At 38.2% G+C, this 26553-nt stretch overlaps 7 protein-coding genes and 2 non-coding genes across 12 annotated transcripts in view; 5 read left to right on the top strand and 4 right to left on the bottom strand.

Annotated features, from left to right (window-relative positions):
* LOC107265965 (xaa-Pro aminopeptidase ApepP) overlaps nt 1-17207 on the top strand; it is a 34428-nt gene extending 17221 nt beyond the window's left edge. Inside the window, exons 2-12 of the mRNA XM_015735960.2 lie at nt 11951-12177; nt 12610-12789; nt 13520-13637; nt 13847-14225; nt 14430-14550; nt 15170-15533; nt 15625-15858; nt 15932-16095; nt 16166-16261; nt 16330-16531; nt 16597-17207. Of these exons, the coding sequence (XP_015591446.1) occupies nt 11951-12177; nt 12610-12789; nt 13520-13637; nt 13847-14225; nt 14430-14550; nt 15170-15533; nt 15625-15858; nt 15932-16095; nt 16166-16261; nt 16330-16531; nt 16597-16619 (2108 nt within the window). The 3' untranslated portion in view covers nt 16620-17207. The remainder of the gene's footprint in view (nt 1-11950; nt 12178-12609; nt 12790-13519; nt 13638-13846; nt 14226-14429; nt 14551-15169; nt 15534-15624; nt 15859-15931; nt 16096-16165; nt 16262-16329; nt 16532-16596) is intronic.
* LOC107265967 (esterase FE4) lies at nt 7423-9997 on the bottom strand. The gene is made up of 10 exons (XM_015735966.2): nt 9809-9997; nt 9440-9728; nt 9172-9357; nt 8906-9105; nt 8655-8823; nt 8408-8574; nt 8082-8232; nt 7890-8022; nt 7617-7826; nt 7423-7516 (listed from the first exon to the last, which is right to left on the bottom strand). Exons 1-9 carry the CDS (start codon nt 9995-9997, stop codon nt 7643-7645), a joined length of 1668 nt encoding a protein of 555 aa, XP_015591452.1. The 3' UTR covers nt 7423-7516; nt 7617-7642.
* Trnaa-agc lies at nt 11798-11870 on the top strand. The gene has a single exon. It is a non-coding gene; the product is annotated as a tRNA-Ala (tRNA).
* Nucleotides 13024-13239, top strand: LOC112494090. Its single transcript, XR_003059222.1, has one exon. It is a non-coding gene; the product is annotated as a small nucleolar RNA U3 (small nucleolar RNA).
* On the top strand, nt 17192-18258 carry LOC107265968 (chondroadherin-like). Its single transcript, XM_015735967.2, has one exon. It carries the CDS (start codon nt 17339-17341, stop codon nt 18122-18124), a length of 786 nt encoding a protein of 261 aa, XP_015591453.1. The 5' UTR covers nt 17192-17338; the 3' UTR covers nt 18125-18258.
* A 1675-nt stretch (nt 18259-19933) lies between these two features.
* Nucleotides 19934-21100, top strand: LOC107265973 (SLIT and NTRK-like protein 3). Its single transcript, XM_015735975.2, has 2 exons — nt 19934-20825; nt 20903-21100. The coding sequence occupies exons 1-2, from the start codon at nt 20002-20004 to the stop codon at nt 20910-20912; spliced, it is 834 nt and encodes a 277-aa protein (XP_015591461.1). The 5' UTR covers nt 19934-20001; the 3' UTR covers nt 20913-21100.
* On the bottom strand, nt 20939-22811 carry LOC107265972 (protein AAR2 homolog). 3 transcript variants are annotated; one of them, XM_015735973.2, is made up of 6 exons: nt 22662-22811; nt 22384-22583; nt 22175-22290; nt 21952-22102; nt 21602-21877; nt 20939-21531 (listed from the first exon to the last, which is right to left on the bottom strand). In XM_015735973.2, the coding sequence occupies exons 1-6, from the start codon at nt 22665-22667 to the stop codon at nt 21123-21125; spliced, it is 1158 nt and encodes a 385-aa protein (XP_015591459.1). In that variant the 5' UTR covers nt 22668-22811; the 3' UTR covers nt 20939-21122. The 3 variants fall into 3 exon arrangements, with proteins under 3 accessions (XP_015591459.1, XP_015591458.1, XP_015591460.1); XM_015735972.2 differs by having other exon boundaries at nt 21952-22105; nt 22662-22810; XM_015735974.2 differs by having other exon boundaries at nt 21952-22105; nt 22384-22602; nt 22662-22760.
* A 27-nt stretch (nt 22812-22838) lies between these two features.
* LOC107265970 (putative malate dehydrogenase 1B) lies at nt 22839-24749 on the bottom strand. 2 transcript variants are annotated; one of them, XM_025083237.1, is made up of 7 exons: nt 24588-24749; nt 24319-24522; nt 23949-24259; nt 23588-23877; nt 23343-23527; nt 23136-23271; nt 22839-23073 (listed from the first exon to the last, which is right to left on the bottom strand). In XM_025083237.1, the coding sequence occupies exons 1-7, from the start codon at nt 24732-24734 to the stop codon at nt 22874-22876; spliced, it is 1473 nt and encodes a 490-aa protein (XP_024939005.1). In that variant the 5' UTR covers nt 24735-24749; the 3' UTR covers nt 22839-22873. The 2 variants fall into 2 exon arrangements, with proteins under 2 accessions (XP_024939005.1, XP_024939004.1); XM_025083236.1 differs by having other exon boundaries at nt 24378-24742.
* A 164-nt stretch (nt 24750-24913) lies between these two features.
* Nucleotides 24914-26553, bottom strand: LOC107265974. Its single transcript, XM_015735977.2, has 5 exons — nt 26161-26553; nt 25734-26002; nt 25425-25599; nt 25245-25340; nt 24914-25153 (listed from the first exon to the last, which is right to left on the bottom strand). The coding sequence occupies exons 1-5, from the start codon at nt 26225-26227 to the stop codon at nt 25029-25031; spliced, it is 732 nt and encodes a 243-aa protein (XP_015591463.1). The 5' UTR covers nt 26228-26553; the 3' UTR covers nt 24914-25028.

The raw sequence follows: 26553 nt of genomic DNA, 5'->3' as shown, positions 1-26553 counted from the left end.
AAAATCAGTTCAATAATTAAAAGTAAGACCACAATGAAAGATAATTACTAATTAATAATTCCCCTGTTCCACGTATGACAAAAATAGGTCACGTTTATCCAGAAACAGAGTAAACGAGAGTTAAACCTAGTCGAGTCACGCTGAAAGATCAGAATCGGCAAGTCAGGCTCTTTCAGGATATTTAAAAAGCACCACGAGCTCAGTCTACCCGGTCAACGTGAATCCAGGTGGTTAAAGGGAAATTATTAAATTCCCTAGATGGAACCTGCCAATTGGAAGAACGGTTAACTCAAAGACACATTCAGGAATTTAAGCTTAACTTCTGGACTGTCTTGCCCAAGTGGGTCGACTTATAATCGGATGCGATACGATTCTGTTGGTATATTAACCAGGATCTTTTACTTTTTTAGTTAGATTGATCCTCGAACAAGTGTACTTAAGGACCACGTACGTAGGATCCTCCGATCAGCTGTATGGATCCTAGTAAAATATTGTCCCACTGTATGTTGACACAGGGTGTATACTCGGTGTTTATGCGTTCCGTGCACAGTTGGATCGCAGTCAGGTTTCTGCCTCGCCCAAAAAGGTGTAAAGGAGGAGCCAAAGGAACAGGGTTCGTCATGCTTCCCCGATAACCTACGTCCGTCCGGCAGTGCGTGAGCCTAACCAGTCATAACGTAGGCCTACATCAACGCTCCGTTGATCAGTGTTGAGTGTACCTTACCGCGTAGCGCTGTGTGCTTAGCCACGTGCACGTGAGTAACCCTCGGGCCCTTCGAACACTCCCTGCGGGGGCTGATTCCTTGGTAGAGCCACGCACTGCCCCTTAGGCCCTTTGTTCTTAGCCTCCTCGGAACAGACGAATCGACGTCTTCAACTTGGACTTGGTTGTCCCTTCGCATGGCAAGTTATCCTTTGAGTAACCTTAGGAACCTCGCTGGAACAGTCCACTGGATTCTCCAAACGAACGTCAGAATCGGTTCAATGAATGTTGGAATCGGATATGACATTTTCGTCCCGAGTATAGCTACATAAATTGATAAGGGTCGAGGGCATCAATCTTAATCCTTGGAATTTTATGATATCCGAGGGCCTACATCCCTACGTCTCTTTGTTTCGTCGGTAAGGCTACAAAAGGTGGCGCTAAAGTATTTATATTTTGCCTGGTTTCTCACTGGGTCATGCGTGGATGATTAGTCAATGTCGAAAGGATTATCCGTAGACACCATGCGGCTATGTCGTATCTCACAAGACACGTCACCGAGATACCAAGTATGACACGCCATTGCATTATTGATAAAGCGGTTAATGGATGTAGGATGGATTGGAAGCGTAAGTGCAATTACGTCATAGATACGTGTCAGAAAGGATTATACGTAACTCGAACGTAAGACGGTGAACCTGGAAACGTGCCGCAACGTTTCCGCGGGCTGACTCGCTGGCATTCGTGTCGATTTCGCTTGCATCGTGCGATACTGCTACTCCCACGCTTCGACCTCCTGTCCGGGATGTGACCCTAGTAAAAATTCTCGTTTTCTATTGTTCCACCCGAATTAATATCCGTGTCGTAACGACGCCCTGACCGATCTACAAGAATTGCCCCCCTACGTTTCATACGGCCCTGCTACCCGACGCTGTCACTTATCCAATATCTGCAAACAAAAAACGGTTACTGTTGCCACTTGGAATTAAGGGTGGCCGTCATTCACACACTTATGCGGTTACAGATGGTAGGTGAGAATTGTCTGAGTTGATATTCGTGCTGCTAATATAATAAGTAATTGAATATAGTGAGAGAGAAAGAGACTTAATTATAGGTTAATAAATGTCTTAATAACAAATATTAAATTTCACGCTGTTTTACGCTCGATAATTATTTAAGTAATTTTTTATTGTCTCCAATAGGCTGCAGCTTATAGTGACGTAATAGAATTAATTATTTCAATGCATACATGGGACGTATATAGTAACGTAAAGTTAAGCGGAATTTTTTTTATACATAATATCGCACAATGTAACAGGTTAGTATATCGCGACTGGTTCACATTTACAAGTGCGTCGTGTGCTTTTCTTTCATTATTTCTTTTCTTTCTGGTTTCCTGAGTAATTACAAGCTGACGAAACTCTGGCTTTCTACGTGGACAGTACTCCTCTTTGTAATACACATTTTTTTCGAGATCAGAAACGCGAACGAGTATACACAAAAAGTAATTAAAGACGTTAGAAAGCCTCGAAACAATGTATTACATTACGTACCACACGCATAGGACTGATAATCAAATGTTTTTCAAGCACGTGTTCACATAGAAAGAAAATAATGATTCTCCACGGGAAAGTATCCAACAAATTATTTTAAGCCAGATAAAGGCTAATTAATTATTCATAAATTTAAAAATTCGTTAAAACTTATATCGATTTGTTTTTCTTATTTTTTCTTGATTTTCGTAGCCTTCATTCTCAAGTCGTGTAAAATATTTTAATAGTAAAATTCTCATCAGAACTGTGCATTAAGCCGAATAATTTCGTCCAACGTTTCAAGGAAGCCAACTTGAAATTCCTACGATCCTAATAGACAAGGGGCTAGTCTGTTCTAACCCATTACTTCCCATCAAGGGACTCAATTCCGCTGTATTCCTCTGCCCGCTGGTAACAGATCACGCATAGACACTTGAAACCCAATCGAATCGATCAGTAATGATATATATCTCTTTGACTGAAAATTAACTCCTGCAATGTTGATACTCCTCTAATATCGCACCGACAAATTCATGCCACCTCCTTACTTCTGTTTAATCTTTGATAGTTCTGGCTAGTAGTAAATCAGAATAACTTTTCTCTACCGTGTGCTGAACTCCTGACGGTTCGCAGTCGATCACGCTTTACCTACATGTGCAGGTATTTCTCGTTCCATTACCTTCCTCCACATTTTAAAGTAATCACCCAGTAAAAATATATTATTAAATATTATAACCTATAAAATATATCGTCATCCACATATTCTGAACAAACACACACACACACACACATATATATATATATATATATATATATATGTGCAAGATTAAAAAATTTCATATACCTTTACTGGAATTTATATTTATGCCAGAATGATTCCTACATTACATCTTTTTGATATCAACTCATAGAACCAACCCTCATTATATAGAATTTTTATCGTGCTATAAAATTTGACCCTTAACAAACCTGCTAGTAAACTCTATACTCCCCTCGTGTGTTCTATATCAGCGAGGGTTATACTATTGTTAGCCAGTGACAGAAGGGAGTTAGCCAAACTCTCCTGGTAGTCACAGCTAGGAAGCCCTATAGTCGATGACAGCTCCGCTGTTTGCCAGAATAAAGAAGGGATGTTCGAGGGTGCCATTTCGACTGCCCTGCACAGGGGTTAGAAACGACCCCTAGCACTGTCGTGCTTTCCTGTTACCAAACCGCCCTTGTTTTCCAATAAATACAAAGCGATACGCATTGTCATTGGACGTAATATTTTTACCACCCTTAACTGCATGCAGTTCCGAAAACGTTCGCCAGGCGTTCGCGCGAATGCATTAAAAACCGATAACCGCTATTGGAGTATTGGTTCTACCTTCTGTCCAACATGAGATCCTATTCCGTTTCCGGTCGAGTTTCTACTAGCTGGTTATTTTAGACTGTCGCAACGTTACCGCGCTGCGTTCGATTTATCGATTTACCCAGCATACACTGACCCAACCAACCCTGGCCTGTTTACATGAATATACGCCGTTAGTCACGAAACCTCTAGCTCCGTATGGCAGCCCGCTCCAAGAACCAATCGGGAATTCCTATTCTCGTCTGTTAAGAGCCCTATTTATTGGATATCGAACGTCAATAAATATCTTGATGATTGTAGTCCGTCTGAAATATCAAGGCGTCAATTACCCGAACGATATGACAAAAATATTAGCCTCAAATTACATATCGTTAACACAGACTGATGTAACTGTCATTGAAATACAAATGTCTTGATGTTTAACAAATAAATATATCTGCAATAATATTTTTAAAAAAATATTTTTTTAAATATAAAAATCCATTCTCAGTTATTATCTTAGAAATATAAAACATAAAAATGTATCTAATAAATTTATAATAATTATTTAATATACGTTGCTTAATAAACAAAAATATAAATCTTTTATTAAAAAAAAATACCTGGTTAAAATATTCTAATGATCTAATAATGCAGTAAACATCCTAGCGATGGTCCTGGGTCCCTGATCAGGAGGTAGGTCACGGAAGACCTCCTTGTCGCATCGGTTTCCAATAACCGACCAGGGCCGCTTCACCCACTCGATGAAGCCATCCCCCAATGCAAACAGCAGAGAATCCGTCGCTACCCCCAACCAGCCAGGGCTTCTAGCAACCCCTGTTCGAAGGTGAATCGGGAGGTTTCTCATGTGCGACTGGATACCTCCACGAAGGGATGTAATCCTGTCATCATGGCGGGCATCCGCGACGCTTCGCCTCTCAGAAGACGCCGAGAAAAATGTCGCTACTTCCTTGTCGCTGGAAAACTTTTAGCAGCGAGACGTCCGGAGACAGACTACCCAACCTTGAAACGCCGATCGTACGGGCCACTTAAGCAGCATTGCGTCTCACTACAGCCAGGGTAGCATGCCCGTCGAAGGGGTTGCACCATATCGCATCGCGTGCATTGGCCCCCAGGGCACGGAATCACATTTTTCACTTTGGATACCAATACATTTACATGCACGCGTCACGTTCTGCAGGGGCTGCGCACTTCGTAATACCGACTATCGATTTGCGATGACACTAGGGGTGCATGCACATGCATGGCAGCCGGCGACAAACCAAATGGAAACTCGATACTGCTCCATACAGAACTCCCTGTTCTCGATGTAGTATTTACTCTTTCGAAGTTCTAGCCCCGATCTCGGGTAGAATTCAGTGTAACGCCCGTAAATTATATTTGAAATTTAATATCAGGTTAGAATAAAAATTTCACTTTTTTTTACACAATTTACCAGAGATATAAACGTCTCTTTATAACTTTCGGTACTGGAAGCGTTAAATTCGCCAATGTTATTCGACTGCGCTTTACAGCAGTACGAATTTCTATAAACGACCCTACCTCTTATCTCGCTATAAGTATCCATGCTATCTGGAAATTCTACTAAAAGCCACAGATCACGTTATATAAATGTTTTTAACTGCAATCGGCCTATTGCTATTCTTAATGTACTGAAACATTTGTACGAATTGCTCGTAAGTAAGCCAAGAAAAATAATGATCTGACGGGATGATGTTTATTAAAAAAAAACATGCGTTGGACTGTTACGAACAAGATATACAATACAAGGGTATATAGTACAAGATGGTCAGCCGTTCGTTACCCCCTCGGTCACGTGCTCGCCGGGTGTTTCGTCCTGGTTGCCAACATTCATCCCCAACGTCGAGCTCCCTGAATGATTTCCACTTTTTTGGAGAGAACATTCGAGCCGAGTAGCAAACAACGACAGGTTACGTATGTATAATAGTCAGTATCGAATTTTAGCTTTTTATGGAAACCACTTAAAATTGCATATGACGTCGTATGACATCGATTCAACCCTTAGCGCGAGATAATATTTTTTTCAAAATTCTGACGTCATTGCGAAATAAAATTGCAAAATCCATGCGAACCCTGTATGAAATCGCACCTCGTAGAAGCCCCTTGAAAGCATACGGAGACAAGAAAACTACCCCTAGAGGAGGCAGCACTCTCGATTTCATGTTCTCCTGCTATAAAAAGCCTCGAGCCACGCCAAATGAAATTCTTTCCCGGGCATTTCAGTCCAGTGCACACAGGGATGGGGCGCAGCCCAGCTGTGCTTTACATTTTTAAAAGTGGAGGGTGTTTATTCACTTTCTCGGCTTTATGAGACGCTGCTACCGTATTCCTCGTCCTCACCCCTCGACGCTTGAAATCCGTCTGCTCAAGAAGCTGAAGAAAAATCATCTCCGATTTGTTAAGTCGGAGATCCTGATACCGAGCGTCGAGTGATCGGTGCTCGATCAGACTTGGTGTCTCCGTTGTGTGGTAGGGCTAGAGCTTGAGAGAGAGAGAGAGAGAGAGGGAGAGAACGAGAGGAAAGACCGAATCACCGAAGAAGAGCAGTGAAAGGGAGTAGGTAGTTAGGGTAGGGATTAAAACTGGTCCATGAGTTGGAGATGAAAATAAACCAGCTTCGTTCCTCTGCGCCCCTAGTAGACAGATGCTGAAGATCATCTCGAGACGCGGACCACGCTTGCAGCATCTCGATTATCTCCCATCACGCAGAACCCTCCATAGGTGCTATCAGGTACATCACGAATCTCGAAGATAGTTGAGTCTAAACTTAAATGCAAAATCGTACGAAAAATCTAATAGTCACTCAACGACTGAAAGGCACTTTGATGATTTTTACGATGTTTCGGCTTTGATTTATGTACGGTGGATTTTATCCTATCTTGATTCTTGCATTATTCCTGAAAATTAGACGCAAGATGGTCGATGAGATGGTCGAATGCTTCTTCGATCTACTGTACCGCACAAATTGTACACCGGAACAGTAATGACTTAATTTTTAGAAAAAATATATATTTTTATTAAAAATTATTCAACCGCGAAATTCCTAGTTTCATGTAGTAATTTATCGTTAGCTTTTCTAGAGGAAGTCAACTCACATTGAGTTTGCGCGGCAACCGTTGGTACCAATCGACTCGAGTTCACAGTACTTATCGAACTCTTCGTTGTTATGGCAACCTGATAGCTCCGAGACACGAAAGTGAGTGGCGAACAAACGACAGCATTAATGACAACTTTCGACACAGCTGAGAAAACGAAACCTATAACGAATCTGCTTTATTTTGACTCGATGATCACGCCAAAGGCATCATTTCATTTCTCTTATTTCTCGTTAACAGATACTTTGTCGTTGCTGTGGATAATAAATGTCCCGTTAAGAATTGACGAAAAATCGAAAAAAGCTGCCGAATCCTTGAGGAATTTCCTTGAACGAACTTTTCGCGGTATCGAATTCACAAAATGCTCGATGTTTCGGTAATCGGGAAGGATCCACCACGAGATTTATTTTTCTCCAGTCCAAAGACTCTTTCTGCATTGCAAATTCAAAATCCAGAGGACCCTTTAGATGTCTATGCCGACGTGGACTTTTCTGCGGAACACCTTGTGTGCTGTATCGAACGCCATGTAGGTCATTCGGATACTTCGAAGTGATCCTGAAATCCTGATCTCTTTGGAGCAGTAAAGCGAGTGGCGAACCAACAGGTGAAGCATCCGCATGATGGAAAGATCGTCATTTCGAAGAAGCATGGTTATGCCAATGGTTTCATTGATTAGAAGGAATATATTCAATGACGGGTACAATTCAAATGAAAAACCAATTACTCTAAATTTTCATATTTTCCTCCAAGTAGTTTATCGCTATTGCTACAATGCATCGCTGTAATAAGATAAAGCATTCCTCAAGTTTTTCACCTGTAGTGCAAGAAGAATATACATAAAGCTAACGAAAAATCCCATTACTTTGCACGGTTAACGCAATAATTTTTAAAATATAACAAAACGTAAATTTTACCCGCCGTCATTTCTAATAGCTCAACGCTATTGGAAATTTTTCAAATAATCACCAAGCACATCCTTGTATATTTCAACCCAGAAATGGACTCTGTCTTTCATCAGATGCTTTCCCATCTTTAAATCCTTATTAATGTTCAGATAATTGTCATCTTTACCCATAGGCTCCCAATCGACCGTCACATAGTTATCCATGACCGATGTTGGATTGCTAAGCAGAAGATTGAAAGAGTTACATGCCAAATTAGAAGTTCATAAATATATCAATAATTACCCGTCCTTGGCGAAGTTGGTCCATAGCTTAGTCAATTCATTCGTAACGCGATCAGCCGGTGATCCCTTTTCATGAATATTTTTAAAAGCTGACGAATAGAACTCATACAGTATTTCGTCCCCGTGCGATACTCCTATATACATATAAAATATATTTCTCTTGATACTTGTCAAAAATTCAAATAAAACCCACCTCTCACCACATCGAATATCTTTAAATTCTTCATGAGCCCAAGTGGCGACTCGTACGTAAACATATAATAGTAAACAGGCGAAGCCACACGGGAGCCCATAACCTTCGTGGAAATTAGAAGGCCGTAGTTGAAAAAGATGTCACTCAACATCTGCACAAAAGAGCATAATTGTATTTAAATGCACTCTTGCGAATTAATAACATTGTACACGCGACGGGGGGGGGGATCCAAACGCAATAATTTCTGGGTCAATATTTCTGTCATGGAATTTGGAATCCCGCCAGAAGCCGTTTAGATTCAGTCGATGTAAAGCAGTGGCAATTACGTTTGAGAATTCTTGAACGGTGTCCTCCGAGACGCTTTTGCCATCGAGATAAAACGATCTGATGGATTCGCCGATTTCCTTGAGGCGCGACGGATCGGTGACGTTCAAGTCGTCGGGTACGAACTTATCGAAATTCGCATTTATGTAATCCGCGTTACGTAACATTTCTGTAATAATGTATACACATCGTATAATACCATCCATGCCAATTTTTATAATTATCCTCCGGTAACGTAACGTTACTCACGTTTCGTGAACATCATAGACTCGTCAGCGTTAATACCGGCGATCACTGGAACGTCATTGATTTTTCCGGATTTAACCAAATCCCAGGGTACGTTAGCTAGGAAAATCTCCTGACCCACGTCAGCCTCGATCGACGGTACAAAAGCGTGCATATGTCCGTTCAAGGCATTCTGAATGGACAAAAAAAGTTGAATATAAAAAATCAGTTCGAAAGGTTAAAAAAATGAATTCACTCCTGAAAAAATTATTCACCAGAGACTTCATAAGTTGACCGCTGGCATCTACTATCTCTTTGGCTGATTTTTCCTTTAGTCTCTCAACCAGTTCGGTGCTATCGCTCGTACGTATGCCAAGAAGCTCTCCCAATTTGAAAGCCAATTCCTTGTGGTCGTAAGTAAACGACCAGCTGTTCAGGACTGATCCACTTTGCATGACGACTCGTGAAAATAATCCTGCGAATTGAGGTTAGGTTAAAAACAGAGAAATTTATATTGACAAGGATAATCAGTGCAGCCAACCTTCGGACATAGGGGACAACACGTGGTACTGAGCGGCAGCACCTCCGGAGTTCTGTCCAAGGAGGGTCACTCTCCGAGGGGATCCTCCGAAATTTTCAATATTTTCCTGAACCCATTTCAGGGCCATTACTTGATCCTTCAGCCCAACGTTACCCGGTGCACTGGCGTCATCCGCATTCAAAAATCCTTTCGCAAAGCGGTACGATAGTTTAAACGCCATAGCACGTCGTCGAGCGTATACCTTTACGGGTAATTTCCACGTACTTACCCAATGCACCGAGTCTGAAGTTAAACGTGACAAGGACCACGTCGTTCTCTACCAAAAAGTCCGGACCGTAGATTTCATCGTCACCGGAACCCCCGTTAAAACTGCCACCATGAATAACCACTATGACAGCCTTAGCAGCGTCTTTGTTTACGTCCGGCGTGTAGACGTTCAAATAGAGACAGTCTTCGTCGCCCATTATACCTTGTCTTATCATGCAATAAAATACGCAGCTTGATTTATGCTCCGTGGCGTCGTACACCCCTGACCAAGGCTCTGCCGGTTGCGATGGCTTTGCAGGGGAGAGTGTTAATTTTTTGGAATAATTTCAGAGACAAAAAATCTTCATTCCTGCGCATCCGGAGTACCTACCTTAAACCTGTTGTCGCCGACAGTCGGTTTCACGTATGGTATCCCTTTGAAACTGTAATATGGTTTGCTCAGCACTGTAGTACTTTTGAGACCCTTCACTGAACCCAGAGGAATCTCCACTTGGACTTCCTCGGTGGCACCCGTCCAGCTTATAGCCAGAGAGCAAACTATGAACTTTGCGAACCACATTTTCTATCTGACGCAGAAATTGACGACCCGTACCTTTTATATTCTACTGTGCATTGTATGGGCAATTAAGAGCTGTGCCTAACAACCGGATATTACACAACAATTACGAAGTAGATGTACATAAAATATTCGTCCGACGGCAATTGGAGTACCCATTGTTACCATGTAGAATCGTAGTCGTTTGTAAGGAAAAATGAATATACAAGATCAAGAATCCAAAATGGTCACATGGGTAATAATTTTAATATATTTTTACGGTTAGCTCCCAAGAATGGCAGATCAGCTGTCTGCCGGTTTACCTGGAAGAATAAAAAGTACACAGCATACCGAGCACGTTTTCTAAGATTGCACTTTGTTATTAAATCACATAAACGAGACTCATGGATTGCAAGTTCATGTTTTCAAGCATACAAATGATTTATCATGACTCCTACGGATGTGCAATTCTAGAACCTGTACAAAATGAAGAGTATCATTCGAAGCTGGACCATCAGTGCGTAATGTGTATCATTACGTGAAATTACCAGGATAACGTGTTTCGTGCTCGAACAGCCATTTGCAGGCAGTACGAGGTTATGTTTCATAACTGGTGTATCAGGAATTTGTAACAATAGTCACGAGCATGAAATCGCTTAGGCGTTGCTATATCTATATTATATGATATAAGTTGCGGAAGTTTACCGAATCGTGATCAACGTGCGATGCTACTATCTCTATTCGGAGAGTAGTACTCCATGCGTGTACTAGGGGAAAATAATTCAGTCCGATGAAATCTGACGGCAAGTCGCCAACGTAGAAACGCGTAGTCACGAAACTGACTTCAGTCAGAATCCCTGCAACGTGCATTGCCAGATCGTGTCCGATGATGACGGACCGTGGCGCCACGCGTTGCGACTAAAATCTAACAGGAGAACATGACTTTGATGAAAGTCGTTTGTCGCCATAGCGTGTATATATATATACATATTGAAATATACTCATAAACTTGTATATGCATTTCATGATGCGCTAGTGTGGATGGCAGTTTTATGTTGGTTATCTATTTACGACATTTCAAATGCTCTGTATTATACTATCCTGGTCGTTTATTGCTCCCAAGAATACACTCGACGCTACTTTCGAATATATTTATTACCATAGTACATTACGCCGAGATAAAATCATATAATGTATCCCTGGTGATTAATGAATGGCTGACATATGCAGTACTACCAACCTCTATTCGTTATATGTTCACCTACTATGCGTACACCACTCAGCACACCCTCTGAATTCTCGTATGGGATATATCGTAATTGTTATAGATTTCTTAGCTACGACGATCGGGGTTTGAGTTTGAGGATTAAACGATTTTAGAGATTTTTTAAGATTGCGAGCTATTCGAAGACATTATGAGGGTATCTGTTATTTTCATCGTTTGCGAAAGACACGCTGATTGTTACTGGATATATTTTTAACTTCGTCAATCATCCACGTGTTATGCGACAGTAAGAACCAAGGAAAATCTCTTCGAGATTGTATAAGATGATAATTTTTCATAATTTCAGATTGTCATATAAACAGAAAATTCTTCAAATACGTTAACCAGAGTTTAGAAAGTACACAGTTCTACTGGCTAGATATAGTATTCTCTTAAGACGGTTGGAATAAGTGTTGACGGCTCAAGAGTCCATTTACGTATCCTCCACTTCTAGTATGCGCTCCTAGTACGAGGGAAGCGTAAAGTGTACAAGTGACAAATTAAGTGAAACGAAATGGACAATGTCATACTGGAAAACGTAGGCTTTCTCGAATATCATCGGGGGCGTAGCTCAGATGGTAGAGCGCTCGCTTAGCATGCGAGAGGTACCGGGATCGATACCCGGCGCCTCCAAAGTTTTTTTTTTTGTTTTCATTTATATAATCATTATTAGCCTCAAACAAATTCATTCTTTTAATTTTCATTTATTTCAGGTTTTATAGTAACCCACAGCGCAAAACGCATTTCGGAACCTCCATTCAATTATGATGGCTCTTCAAGAACTCACTGCTCATCCAGTTCTGATAGGGATAATCAACCGGCTAACAGAATAAATACGACTATAAGGCTGAGACAACTGCGCTCAGAAATGGTTCGTATCACGGCTGTTAAAGGTCCGCCGCTCGATGGATACATTGTTACGTCGGATGACGATCACCAGGTATGTATATACGAAAATATTTGTCATATTTATATTGTTTCCGGCAAATATTCTTTTATACTGATGTTATAGACGTAAAGGTTTTGAGTACCGTTGGTACTAACTCAGCCACAGTATCCATTCTCTTCGTATGTTTCATTTGAGGCTTTTCTTGAATTTTCAGATCGTAGGAATGTTACCACATGTCCGTTATGATTCTTTAAAAGTATTTTCAGACGATGAACTTGATTGATGGAATTGATCCTTTTTAATTAAATGACAAACAATGCAATGGATTTTTTGAATAGTTTGATGCACTAATAATAATTATTGATCGGTGATAATTGAATACATTACTTGCTTGCTTTTTAGCCGATATATTTTTGTCTAACAAACATTTTTCTTCGCCTATTTTGTGATTGTGTTACGATGAGTCTATATCACTGTTCCCAGAGCGAGACAGTATCGCCGCGTGACATGAGAAGGGAATATATCACTGGATTTGATGGCAGTGCAGGGGATGCTTTAATAACGTTGAATAAAGCCGTTCTTTGGACCGATGGAAGATACCACATTCAGGCCGATAATCAGTTGGACTGTAGTTGGATACTTATGAAACAAGGACGCAATGGTGTAAGTCGATATGCGAAGTAAATCTTTTTAAAGATATACTCCATTATATAGATATTTCTTACTTTAAGAGAAGTTGTGTTCTTATGTGTAAAAATAGTGTATTCCAAAACTGTGAGGCATAATATCGCTCGTAGTTCTTATGCCAGCGGATAGGTGGCGGTGGCATCGAACGAATCTCGTACACTAAACAGCACAGTGGAAGATAGATATTGGGTAGAACCGCTGTGTTAAATTAAGATCATACTTCACAGGATCATTTCTGTAGTATATCTTCACATTCTCTCTACTCAAAAGTGGAGTTGATGCAGCCACGATGACGAGGAATAGTCCTCTTTCCTGAGCGTGAGGACGACTCGGGAACTTGACTTGTTTCAAGTTTCCAGTCATCGATGATCGTTCACCTTCTGTACTCCGTACGGGAGGCCTGGGAAGATGGGCTTTCTGAGTGGTTCTTTTTTATCTAATTGAAAAACAAAATTTTTTACAGTATCAGCAATCAGGGGTGTAGAGGTTCTAGACAAGATACGGATAGAATTAAAAAGGGACAAACGATGTTTGTCATAATTGTTGTTCATGTCTTTTTCTACATTCGCAAAATAAAAATCATTTTGAATAGTAAAAAGATATTTTATATCTACATTATTATGAAATTAGTGCCACATCAAATTAAAAAAATATCATCTTTCTTATTCTTATAAATGTTCCTCCAAAGTTTTGTTTATTCTCTTAGGTTCCTACAATACCAGAGTGGCTGAAATACGAATTCCGAGACCATCCTGGTACAATAATCGGTGCAGATCCAACCTTAGTTCCTGCTTTTACATGGGAAACATGGGAAGGCGAATTGGGTAATAAGAAAAAGCAAGCATATATGTATATTCGTTATTATATCGTTCCAGAAAACGATATTAAAATGGAAGTTTACCTCGCTAGCTTCATATTGTAACAAATATCTATTCACCATGTGGCAGACATTCCTCCGCTCTTATTTTTATTTTTTTATTTATTACTCCCCTCTTATTGCCTGTCTCTTACTAACCATCATATTCCTGTTCAGCAAATTCGTCCGTAAAATTGGTCCCGGTCCAGAACAACTTGGTGGACTTAATCTGGCAGAAAACACGACCAGCTTACAATATGTACGCAGCGTATCCCTTAGAGGAAGAATACGCCGGGCGACCTTGGCAAGAAAAGGTGAAGCAAGTTCGATTAAAAATGAAGGATGCAGCTGCCGACGCTCTCGTGATCACCGCTCTTGATGAAATCGCCTGGCTGTTCAACATTCGTGGCTACGATCTTCCCAACACTCCAGTTCTCAGAGCCTTCGCAGTCATCACTAAGGATCACATTGAACTTTACGCACCTCACCACAAACTTTCGCGCGCCGTCGACATACATCTAAAGACGGATTCCTGTTTTCATGCAAATTGCGTCAAGTGCGTAAACTAGATACAGCATGTCGCAGAAATCCTACGAAAGATTTCTGATTTTTGAGTCAACGAGAGAAAGCAGCATTTAACGTTCCACCATAATCCGGAAGGAAATTAATGATAGAACGTTAAACAGCGTGCAATTGCATATTTTGAATGGAAGAACAACAAGTAACTTTCCTATTACCTTTTTTTCTTTTTTTCATGAAGACGCCGCAATTACACCACTATTTGGTCCGATCTACGTACAAACTCACAAGCCTGGAGTACCGTCTGGTTACCATCGCCCTGCGGATATGCTCAAGGAGCATCCAGAGCAATCTTCTCAGCGGTAAATTTTCTTCCTTCGATATAATAAAAATAAACAATTTTTAATATCATCTCATTCGCAATTTATTATGAAACTTGCTCATGGTTTCTTCTATCGGCCCGTGCAAGGAAAATCTCGCGAGGCAGGTATACGCTGTGAGATTTAGACGCGATAATCCTAGGTTTATCTACCCTTTCACTCCTATGTTATCCTGGCCCCGAAGAGCTTGTTGAGCTTAGCTTGATCCCCGCGTGACGTGCTGAGACGCCCCCATAGACGTAGACCGAGCGATAATTCGACCTAGGAGTCAATTTTACATCTGGCTAGCCAGGCTCAACCTGCATCGCAGGTATAGACTCGAAATAATCATTAGGATGCACGAAGACTCGTTGGGAGAAAGTTCGACCACGTGACGCCGTCGTGAGAGCTCTTCGAATTTCTACTCTCCCGAGACACAGGACGCCTTGGCGCCCGCGGCATCAGCAATTGCGGAGCACCGCTTTTACGTTCGATCCTCATTCGTTAGACCCGGAGTGTCTTGAAGCACAAGAGTCATTATCGGTCGAAGGACCAATGAAATATGAATGATTGACATATATTTTATAAAATTGAAATAATCCTTTACTTTAATCTTTTTTAGGTACGTCCTGAAAAACGACTAGCGAGACCTTCCCCTGTCATAGCTCTTCGCGCCGAGAAGAACAAGGTTGAAGCTGAGGGTATGAGAAGGGCACATATCAGAGATGCTGTGGCCATGTGTGACTTTTTGTCATATATGGAAGATCAAATTAATCTCGATTCTGATGGATGGGATGAGATGCAAGTAGCTAGATTGGCTAACGAAGCTCGTTTCGAACAAGATCGCAGCAAGAGCATCTCTTTTCCTACGATAGCTGGTTATGGCGCGCATGCTGCACAGCCGCACTATGAACCCGTGAACACTACGAATGTACTTATTGGCAAACAATCTACACTGGTAGTCGATTCCGGAGGACAGTATTTTGGTACGGTATCGTTCAATAATATCAATTAGGCACCGTCTATCATTGTCGGATTGTCACAGATCAATCATTAAAAGGACTGCTTTTAATTCAGACGGTACCACGGATGTTACGCGCACGCTACATTTTGGAGAACCTACCGAAGAACAAAAAACGGCATATACGAGAGTATTGATAGGCTCGATTCAATTAGCTTCCCTGGTTTTCCCAAGTGATTTAAGAACGGATCAGTTGGATGCACTTGCCAGGGCACCCTTGTGGAGTGCTGGTCACGATTACTTACATGGAACTGGGCATGGAATTGGTCACTTCCTCTCCGTTCATGAACGTATGTATTACATTATTATGCGCTCGTATAATCTACATCTACAAGCGGCAGTAAATAAAGTATGTGTTAACAGCGCCGATCAGTATATCGTACACGCAAGGAACATCAACTTCTGAATGCGAAGCTGTGAAAATGAAGCCAGGATACTTTTTCTCAAACGAGCCTGGTTATTACAAGGAGGGAGAATTTGGCGTAAGATTAGAAAATATCCTTGAGGTTGTGCCTTCGGAGATGCCTGTGAGTGTAGATATATTTTTTAAATAAATAGCAGTTATTATTGATGTAACGATGATGCATCTCACTGCAGGCTTACAAAGGGCAGACATTCTTAAAATTCAGGGACGCCACTCTTGTACCATATGAACCCAAATTGATTGATCTGGATATGTTGAGTCCAGAACATGTGAGTTGTCTTATTTAATGAATTCTCAATCTCTTAGCATTAATATTATATTTTTAAACCTGTTACAGAGACGGTGGCTTAACAATTACAATCAACGTATAAGGGACGAAGTTGGTCCAGAAATGAAGAAACAATTACGTATGACAGCTTTCTTTTGGATGAAGCAAAAAACGAAACCTATTCCTGAATGGGGTCCAGCCAACCAATCTTCTACATTCAAACGCTCCCACGTGCTCGTATTCGCTATTTTGATCGTTCAACTTTTACCTGGTACGTTTCAGGTACTGTTGAAAGCTACGTTTGCCTCATGCAAGTCAATACTGTTCGTGTTTCAGGTATCAGGAATATATGGAGCTAACTATGAAGATTAATGCTAATAAAACTTACAAAATAGCACGAGCATTTTTTCACGGACATTCAGTTAACTAAAAGTGTTCGGTGCGGATTAGATAGCTTTTACTTATGTGGCTTTAATTTAAGTTAAACTACGTCCTTATAATATTAATTAGGTGATTACCGTTAATTAGAGATAAATTATTTGTAAATAGAACTACTTCCCGTAATTATATTTTATTTTTGTAATTAAACTTTTTGTATCTGCCGTCGGATAGATGTATCGATTAAGGTCTGCTACGAAGAGTTTAAACACATTTGCTATTCAGGATTGAGGCGAATTCCACTTTGTATTGTACAGTGGCTTGTGGATCTGATGACGATCATCCGTCGTATTACGCTATTTACTATCAGACAGTTTATTTTATAGTAATATTCGAGAATCTCGCGCGTATCAAGTTATTCGACATTTCTGCAGGAGCGGAATATTATTAATGCCTTATGTAGATCGTATGGTTATTTATCCAATGTAGACAATTACCTGTTCGTAAATATTAAGTGAAAAAGAATTGGCCAACTCGAATAAATAAAATGTACAACTAGGACTGATAAATATAGATATTTATTATCATTATATTCTTTCAGAATATAATATGAAGAGTTACGCAAGTAAAACGCCACGACCGATAAGGACTGCGTAAATAGTCAAGATCCACGATTTTGCTTTAGTTATAAATCGAGAAGATGATACAGTGGTCTCTGGCTGTTATTGCCTTTATAGGCATTTTAGCCTCGGCGAATGGATACTGTGTTAAGCATACAGTAAATCACAATGATACGCAGTACAGACATTACATTTGTTTCCGGAGTACGGATTATCGAGAAAGTCTCGCAAGAATCAGCGCAGATCAGCCAACAGGGGTGATGTTCAAATTTTATCCAGTACCGAAGATCATCAATGGGTCTTTCGAAAGTCACAAAGGCATCTTGATTGATCTCGGATTCCAGCGTTGCGAAGTAACCGAAATAGACGATCATGCATTTAAAGGTCTGATCAACCTCAAGATGCTGATGCTGGACAAGAATAATTTACAGACTTTGAAAGCTGTTTGGTTCGAAAGTCTCACAAACCTCAATACTTTATCTGTCACCGAAAATCAATTGCAAGTGCTCGATCCTGAAGTCTTCGTAAATGTTCCTAATCTAGTGATGCTCAATATTGGTGATAATAAGCTGCAATGCTTAGACATGCCAAAATTCCGAGCTCTGACGCATCTGAAATACGTTGGTTTGGATTTCAACAAGTGGACCTGGAAGTGCCGTGCACAGCTTACCGAGTTCTTGAACAATCTAACAGATGCCAAAAAATTAACCAGGTACATAACCTGCAAGAAGTGCTACAATGTTTACAAGGAATGCGCTGCTGATCAATCATTTGATGATGTTAATGAAACTACTTTTAATGCGTGCGCTGATGAGAAGATGGATAAATTGGTAATTCAGGAAAATACTAAGGATTGCGACGATTAAGAAATTTTTATCATAATTATACATATATTTTCAATTTATATACATAAATTATACTGTTGTAAAGATCAACGTCCCAGACCAATTAAAGGATAATGTATCCTGCATGAAAAATAATGAAAGTTTTGTACAACCAAGTTATCAGTATTTTCTTCTGTGAAGCCGTCCAAAAAGTTACTTACTGAATTGTCACAATATTTTAATCACGTCCTATCCACATAGCCCTGACCAATGTAAAGTAATCTAATGTGCAAGTATATAAATATTATACAGGGTGTAACTTCTCCAGGGTCTGATGAAGGAGGAGCCCAACTCAGCTGATATACTTGTTGTAGGAATTATATTAATATTGTAATATAGCTGGCACACGTGTCAACGCAATACTCTGGTCGAGGTATCGTTATAACAGTGATATGGGCTCATTCCTCATCGGCCCCCACAGAAGTTACACCTTGTATAAGGCAAGCTTACATGATGTAACTAAGTTTATTATTATTTATCGATGCTAGCTTCTAAGCAATGTATGCAAAATCGTATCAGCACCATCACGTGTTTAACTAACTACATACGATATTACGTCTGGATAGCAGCTCAGGCTACGATCTTCGACATTGCCACTGACACTGGGTATCGGCGATATGCTAATTTTTTAATGCTGCTAATACAAATAGTATACAAACAGTACTTCTCATTTTCACTTATTAGTTCAGTTAGTCAGAAGATACATTTAAATAATCCAGCTTTAACGTACATCTTCTAATATGCACTTGTGTATTGTTTTTATCAATTTGCACTGAGTCTGCACGGCAAATATGGCATCATTGTTCATAATGAAAAAATTAAAAATCCATCATAAATGAAATGAATGGAATCATGGAAGACATCAGTAGTGTTGATAACTATACTAGACAGGGGAAATAGCGAATTTGAAAAATCCTTTCAAACATAATTCAATGGGCTCATAACTGTTCCGGGACAAATTTTGCTTGGGAAACGTGAAGGACTACGATCCTGAAATGCTTGAGCAACGTAGAAGCTAAAAAATTGAGTTTGTATATTAAATCAGAGCTGGGTAACGTAATGATCTATATGAAGATGCAATTGCGTAGATGTCGCTAATGGATTTAGTTTTTGAATATTAGATGGAATCGTTGTAACCGAATTGTTACATAATATTTGCTTATCACGAAGGAAAATAAAAGGCAGGATATTTACGTATACCTACTAATGGATTATTGATTTAATATTATTTTATATTATCAACAGATCTCTTTCATGTTAACTATAATCTGAAAGGACGAGTCGCAATGCTATTGTGAGATATCCAATAAAAGAACTAGTGAAAATACCTAGTTACAAGTATAAAAATTGTTTAACTCTATAGAAATTAAGTGCGGTATGTCAGTTATTAATTTAAAGCTATTATTGCACTTTGTTCAATTAGCCCTTCCGCTTCACGATTACATAGGTCCTTGATCTGTGATATCAATAATGATTGCATACGGTACACGCACATACTTCTTTGTCGTTAAAAAAATCAAGTGTTATAGCTTTCGACTACTAACGTATGGCGAGTATAAATTCTCGACGTCCAAGGCTGTTATTATCGTCATTTTTACAAAAATATTGTAAATAAACAACGTCATTTTTTAACAGATACGTATTTTTTTAATGTATACGACGTAAGTTGATTCCTGCAAATTTTTATCGAGATGCATAAACTGAAGGATTAAATAATTCCAGGTCAAGAACTTCGACGTAGTTATCAACAATCATGGAATATAAATTGAGTTCAAATAATATTTCTTTATACACGGAAAGTAAAGTCATATAAATTATATTCCGTATGCATATCATTCCAGTATCTTAACGCACGCAATATGAAGAGATATCTTGCAGTAGTGGCTTTCTTGAGTATTCTCTCGTTCACATCGGCATCCTGTGTTTATCTTTTTTCGGCCCAAGATGAATTTATACCAGGAGTTTGGTATAAATGTTTCAACGTAAAGGATTATAAAGCCACCATAAATGGGATTAATCAAACCGTGGAGGAAATTCCAGTAACATCGATAAACATCATTGATACAAAGATTGAGAAGCTCGAGGAAGGAGTATTCACTCAGCATGAAGACTTACTTGTTGTTACATTTATTGGTTGCGAAATAAAAGAGATTGAGGATAGAGCTTTTCGTAACTTGAAGCTACTTAAAATGTTAATTTTGAGTAAAAATAAGTTAGAAGTTCTCAAGGCGGTATGGTTTGAAAATCTTTCAAATTTGGCTGTATTAGTTGTTAATGATAATCGGGTTAAGCAAATCGAATCAATGATGTTTAGCAACAAAGTGAATTTGACCGCTTTGGGATTAGGTGATAACAAGTTAGAATGCTTTGATTTTACGCCATTGATAAATTCAAGTCTTAGTGTAATATCACTCAGGGAAAATCCATGGTCCAATAAATGTCAGGCGGATATGTCCAATTGGCTTAAATTGGATAACGCTCCACGCACTGATCTTATAGATACACAAGAATCTTGGTCAGAATGGGCTAATATAACATGGAATTGTTTAAACAAAATAACAGAAACTAAACCAGATAACAATGTCCTGAATTCATGTGTCCAACCAGCCCTGGATAATTTAATAATTGAAGGGCCGGGTGTAACGACGGAACAGATTGTAGAAATATTGGATGACAGTCTTTTGTAAGTTAAATTATTATCATGACAATTTATAAATTCAATGTTTTATAAATACTAATATTTTGTGTTATTGATAACAGGTTCCACTGACAATATCAGTAAATATATTATGAGGCTTCTAATATATGTGTATATTTATCAAAATAGAAAATACTACACATTTTTTTCAAACCTCATTTTAAATTACAATACTGCACAGTGTAATAGGATAGTATGAAATATCAAAAAAGTTTATAGTTGCACGCTTAATATATTTTATTAAAAATATTGGAGTAATAGATGCAATGAATTAAATTAATATTATTCAAACGTTACTACTACTGGTGCATCTTCATCGTCTTCATCCTGCATGTCAGAAAAGTCCCATTGAAATTTACTGGTAAGTCTTTCCCGCATCCTAACTGCCTGAGATTTTAAGCGACCGTCCACTTCTGAGCTCATCTCGATGGTGGCGAACAATTTGCGGAGATTGTGATAAACAAAATTATTGCTGGCTACGATATCACAAAGAACATCTTCAGGTACGTGACGCAACTGCACCTCTAGTGTACTTAGAAATTCTACATAAATAGAACGTCGATTTGGAATTGCTGCATCTGCGCCACAAATTAGTGAAACGAGTCGTTTCCAGTGTTCAAAAGCGTCCAAACTTTGTCCAGCGAGAAAACATACAAAAGCTAATTGCATCTCAGCAATTAATTCCATGGGTCTAGAAACATAAAATATTTCAATTTATCTGTCAGGAATTCAATATTTATATAATTGATAACTTTACATACTGTTTCAATTGTGTTAGTAACGTTTCTAATGTATAACTTGTGTCAAGAGAGTGTTGCGTAATTTCAGTAGGAGAAGCTCCATCCGGATAATGTTTTTCAGGTAGTTTGGTTAATCTGAGCTCTGTGCCTGGTACAGGTTTTAAATGGGGTAACAATAATTCTTCTTTCTCTTCTATGGAAAGTCCACTTCTTCTTTGTCGTTTTTGACTTGATTCGCCACCCCTTGGTCTTGATGCGTCATCACAGTTTTCCAACTCTAAAGCTGAACGCACGAAACTGCGATAGAATAAATAGTTTTGGCAAAACTTTTTTGACATGACAGTATTTTTCAAAGATCAATGATTACATACCCACATAAAGGTGCACATCTCTGTACTACTGAATCATCAATATGATTTATCAATTCCTTCCATTGTTTCCATATGTCATAAGGATATGGTCCAAGATATCTGTCAAGATTTTTTATATTATCCTTCAATCTTTCAATCACTTCTTCAGAGACTACTGCGAACCCAAAGCGTATGTGAACACTTACTCCATTCGATAAAATATATTTTAAATACTCCCTTTTACCTTCTGAACTTATATCTTCCTTTTGTGAATCCCATCGTTTGACAACAAATTCTGATTTCTTGAAATTATGAATAAACCCAACTCGTGGAGCTAACTCACCAAACTCATTTGCTGCACTACCATTTGTTAAAAAAGAATCATACGTATTACATAGAAATTACTTTACATATGAAACACAAATATCTGATTATAAAAAAAAAGTATTACACCTGTAATGGACATAATGAAATCCAGGTGGAATCATTTTTACACCTTTGAAATCCTCACCCGTGTTCCAGGATTTTAAATCAATTCCAAAATCTGTTCCACGTGGAACATCTAAAAGTACTAAAGTACCTCCCTCCACCAAAAGCCTTTTTGCAAGATCTTGATCCATTTCAAATCCAGTATCAGATGCCATTGCTCTTCTCTATAAAAATAGGAGTAAACTTACGATAACAATATGACAAAACTGTATTTTTAGTTGACGTATTGATGAATAACAAACCGGCATGAGATTAGACGTATATTGTTTTGACAAACAAATATGCCATAACCTAAGAGACTACGATTCTATCAGCTGATTCACATATCCCTCTTCGTATGCGTTCATATGATAAGTTACCAACAATTCTAGCATTAAATAAAACTCATTTCATAAATTTTCAACGTCTATTGATAAAGATACTAGCTACCAAATAAAAATTGTATATTGTTTCTTTATAAAGTAGTAGATTCTTTTGAATAAATCATTCGCTGCGAAATTGTTTTAGCAGTTGCTATCAAACCTCTGAACATCCAGGAAGGATGATTTGGCATAGGGAAATCTTCACATGGTACCCAAATTCGAGATTTATCTTGTAAAGTTTTTAAGTAAACTGGTTGAGAGAAGAATATATTTTTCGGTATATCAAAAGTACCTAAAAATATTTCAAAATACTCATGTAATATATTTATCAAGTCCTTAAGTAATAGGACTGACCATCAGAACAAATTCCTAAAGAAATAATATCATCTCCTGTGTCATTTTCACGGTCATACCACAATTGTAATAAGTCACAAATAGCTTTGCATTTTTGATAATCTTCTGTACGGCCGACTAGATAACTTGCTTTTGCCTAAAATTATGTTAATCGTTTCAATACAATTTAGTTATAACAATAAGAAATAAGAATCTATGAGTGTGTACCTTGCGAGCGGCAAGAATTTCATAAGGATTTGCATTATGTGCCATATAAAAGGACCACCTGTATTCAGTATGTTTTGTACCTAGTGGTAAACTTGAATCCGTACTAAATTTAAATGCCCTATTGTTGGGCTTGTACACTTCATGCTGCTGAATTATATGCCAAATATCAACATACTGATTAACACCTGTAAATTTATTCTACATTATTTTTATCATATATATAATAAGCTACTTTATATATTTACCTAAGAAACCCCACACAGGAGGACAATAAAACTCTCTTAATGGCAAATCAAGTGGATCTGTTAAGCTATGTAAAATTTCAAGACCGTAATGTGCACTCACTGCCACAATATTAGTTTTCTTTAATTTTGGAACAGCCTCAAGAAGAACAGCGGCACAAAAACATGTGGGGCCAGTAGAGCAAAATATTATTTTCAAATCGGAAGATGCTTCCTTATTTATTTCATCTGCAAATTTAATTGTCACCATGCGATTTCGATTCAACCAATTCTCTGATGATTCATTATCTTCTCTGGAAATGACAAAAGCTTGCAATTATTTTCTAATATGAATACAAGAAATCAATCTTTAAATATATGCCACCTTATCAAATGATCCAATACTAAAACAATATCAGAATCTTCTAAAGCTTTTGACATGCTCTGTGCAATTGTTGTAGCACATAAACCTCCTCCAATTGCTGAAGTATCTTTAACAATTTCCTTCAATTTGAAAAAATGACCAGGATCATCATATAGTTTTATAATAACACCACAGTGCAGCCATAATTCTTTTATCAATACTAATTGAGCTACAAGATCTGGACATAACGATCTACCCGCTCCTATTATTGTGACACAATGTCGTTTCTGCTTTATTTTGGAACTTGCTATCATATTCTCAACTTCGTATGCCTATTGATAGTAAAATATCTTTGATAAAAATGTATGTGAGATTTCATCTATAAACATACTTCCAAAATGTCAAGTTTGAGTGCTTTAAGTTCATCCCTTGATAAACACGAATCTATACCGTAATATTCATATATAAATTCCCAAAATTCACTGGCACCTCCAATATAAGTAGCATTTCCATGTCGCATTGCTACCTCACGCCAGATCAAAGGCGATTTTGTATGAGACCATTTATATTTCTTACAGATTTGATTTAACCACGGCTAAACAATCAGTATTAAATATGAGTTATTAAATTTAGTTTCTCCGAACTTGGATTATATGATACCTCCCACAAGCCTTTTTTCTTGCAGATTTTATGAAAATGGAAATTCGGTAACATTTCCGATAAATTGCTAGCAACATAACATGCATGCGCAAATACCAAATCTTCTGGCATCCCAGCGATAACAGTTACGACTTTGTTTGAAGACATTATTTCTCAGTTGGTTAGAGCAAAATACTGCTTGTGATCATAAATAAAAGGAAGAACTGAAGTAAGTCACGAACGTGCAAAATTCATTTGCTCCATTTTTGTCAAACATAAGCATAAATGAGAGATTGACAGAGACCTATAAAAAATATTACACAAGGGCAATGAATATGTTAATGAGATTAACATATATTCCTCCTTTATTTTAAAAAAGTACAAAATTATTCATTATAAATCACACATTTTTAGCATATATTATACTTATATCATAATTATAGAACGCAAAGTTAGATGCTTTCATTCAAGATCATCATCTGATATTTCTGGAAGATCCAGTGAGTAATTAACAATTGATTCGTTATCGAAACCCTCGTCGAACATTTGAATAGACAATTTCTCAGGTGAGGGTAGAAATTCGGGATCTAATGACAAATGCAACATATAATCATCCAAAGGAATTCCAATTCAAATAATCATAAAAGAAATATACACTAAATGCAAGGCTGTTCTCACCTGATACAAATCCTTCATCCTCTTGCAATGTTGCCTTATTAAAAGCTATTGTCAAATGCTTGTATTCTTTCTCCAATGTTCTACTATAAATATTATCTGAAAATTATAAGTTAATTAGATATGAAATATACTCATATATTGAAACAATTACACTTATAAGAAAAATTGTTATACACATACTTAATTCTTCTTCTTCATCATAGAAGGGAGCCAATACTTCTGGTTCAGGATATATTTTCTTCACAGTCTTCCATGGAACCAATGGGCTTTTGAAAACATATTCATTATTGAGTTTTTTCATAAGATTAACTTTTGGAGATTTTCTTGCTGATGAAGATTCCTGACATTTCTGATTCTACGAACACGATAATAGTTATGAAAAAGAGTTTTACATGAATCACAATTATATTAGCACAAGGCATACTTTGTTTCATTAGATATCTTGTTACACTATTAAAACAGGTAACACTAGTAATTTTATGAAAATACCTTTGGTAGCTTATTCTGGCTCCGTGGTGATATCGGACATCCAAAAGTGTCTACCTGAGTCAAGTTTGGCTTCAAAAATTCATATTCCTTGCAACCCTTATATACTTTTGTAGGTCGAGGGCTATTTGGGCGAACATTCATATCAGATATAGAACGTAAAGATAAACCTTTTGGTTTTATTCCCATTGTTCCAAATATTTTTGTCGGTGCCTCACCTGATATATTTGAAATACTTGACTTGGGTGGGCCAGCATGCCCAGTTGTTTGACCTTGGAAACAATTTAATAAATTTCATTGGCCAAACCCATGTTCTTAAATATAAAAGTACCATACAGACCAATTTAAAATAGTAATACTACATTTTGTATCGTAATTATTTACTCTGATTTCACATTGATGTATCCTAAATACATAATTGCTTTCTTACCAAACATCAAGGTGGTTTCTTTAACAGATCCTCTCACACCATCAAATAAATCAAATATACTGGTCATTTCAGAGACCAGAATTGAATATTGTTAAAAAATCTTATAAACCCTTCAACCAACGTAGGACTTTAGTACAAATTATTCCTTTTTCATACTTTCATTCAGCTTGTTCAAAACAACTTTTCTTAGCATATACCGTACTTATTCCAAAAATAACCCAACGATTTTAATTAAAACGCAGTTCATTCGTTGAATCCTATGATTCATATCTATACATCTCACTAGATCCACCAATCAACAACTCCAGCTACTGCTTGCCAGTGAGCTAAACTCTAAATATCGGCGCGTAACCATAGAAACTAGGAAAAAGAAGATATACTATGCGTGATCAG

The sequence above is a fragment of the Cephus cinctus genome, unplaced genomic scaffold (genome assembly GCF_000341935.2).
Source record: "Cephus cinctus unplaced genomic scaffold, Ccin1 Ccin1_scaffold0265, whole genome shotgun sequence".
In the NCBI taxonomy this organism is placed as follows: Eukaryota; Metazoa; Arthropoda; class Insecta; order Hymenoptera; family Cephidae; genus Cephus; species Cephus cinctus.
Note: the sequence above shows the minus strand (reverse complement) of the source record. Positions and strands in the feature narration are given on the sequence as shown.

Coding starts and splice junctions, on each gene's coding strand:
- LOC107265967 (XM_015735966.2), bottom strand. CDS start 9,997: ATGTGGTTCGCAAAGTTCATAGTTTGCTCTCTGGCTATAAGCTGGACG. Junction 9,729..9,808: donor TCGGCGACAACAGGTTTAAG/GTAGGTACTCCG, acceptor TCCCCTGCAAAG/CCATCGCAACCGGCAGAGCC. Junction 8,575..8,654: donor GTCTATGATGTTCACGAAAC/GTGAGTAACGTT, acceptor ACATTATTACAG/AAATGTTACGTAACGCGGAT.
- LOC107265968 (XM_015735967.2), top strand. CDS start 17,339: ATGATACAGTGGTCTCTGGCTGTTATTGCCTTTATAGGCATTTTAGCC.
- LOC107265973 (XM_015735975.2), top strand. CDS start 20,002: ATGAAGAGATATCTTGCAGTAGTGGCTTTCTTGAGTATTCTCTCGTTC.
- LOC107265972 (XM_015735972.2), bottom strand. Junction 22,106..22,174: donor GGAAGATATAAGTTCAGAAG/GTAAAAGGGAGT, acceptor TTGGGTTCGCAG/TAGTCTCTGAAGAAGTGATT. Junction 21,878..21,951: donor AGATGTGCACCTTTATGTGG/GTATGTAATCAT, acceptor ATTCTATCGCAG/TTTCGTGCGTTCAGCTTTAG.
- LOC107265970 (XM_025083237.1), bottom strand. CDS start 24,734: ATGTCTTCAAACAAAGTCGTAACTGTTATCGCTGGGATGCCAGAAGAT. Junction 23,528..23,587: donor TCCTGTGTGGGGTTTCTTAG/GTAAATATATAA, acceptor ATAAATTTACAG/GTGTTAATCAGTATGTTGAT. Junction 23,272..23,342: donor AAATTCTTGCCGCTCGCAAG/GTACACACTCAT, acceptor ACATAATTTTAG/GCAAAAGCAAGTTATCTAGT.
- LOC107265974 (XM_015735977.2), bottom strand. CDS start 26,227: ATGACCAGTATATTTGATTTATTTGATGGTGTGAGAGGATCTGTTAAA. Junction 26,003..26,160: donor AGAAACCACCTTGATGTTTG/GTAAGAAAGCAA, acceptor ATTGTTTCCAAG/GTCAAACAACTGGGCATGCT. Junction 25,154..25,244: donor GGATGAAGGATTTGTATCAG/GTGAGAACAGCC, acceptor ATTTGTCATTAG/ATCCCGAATTTCTACCCTCA.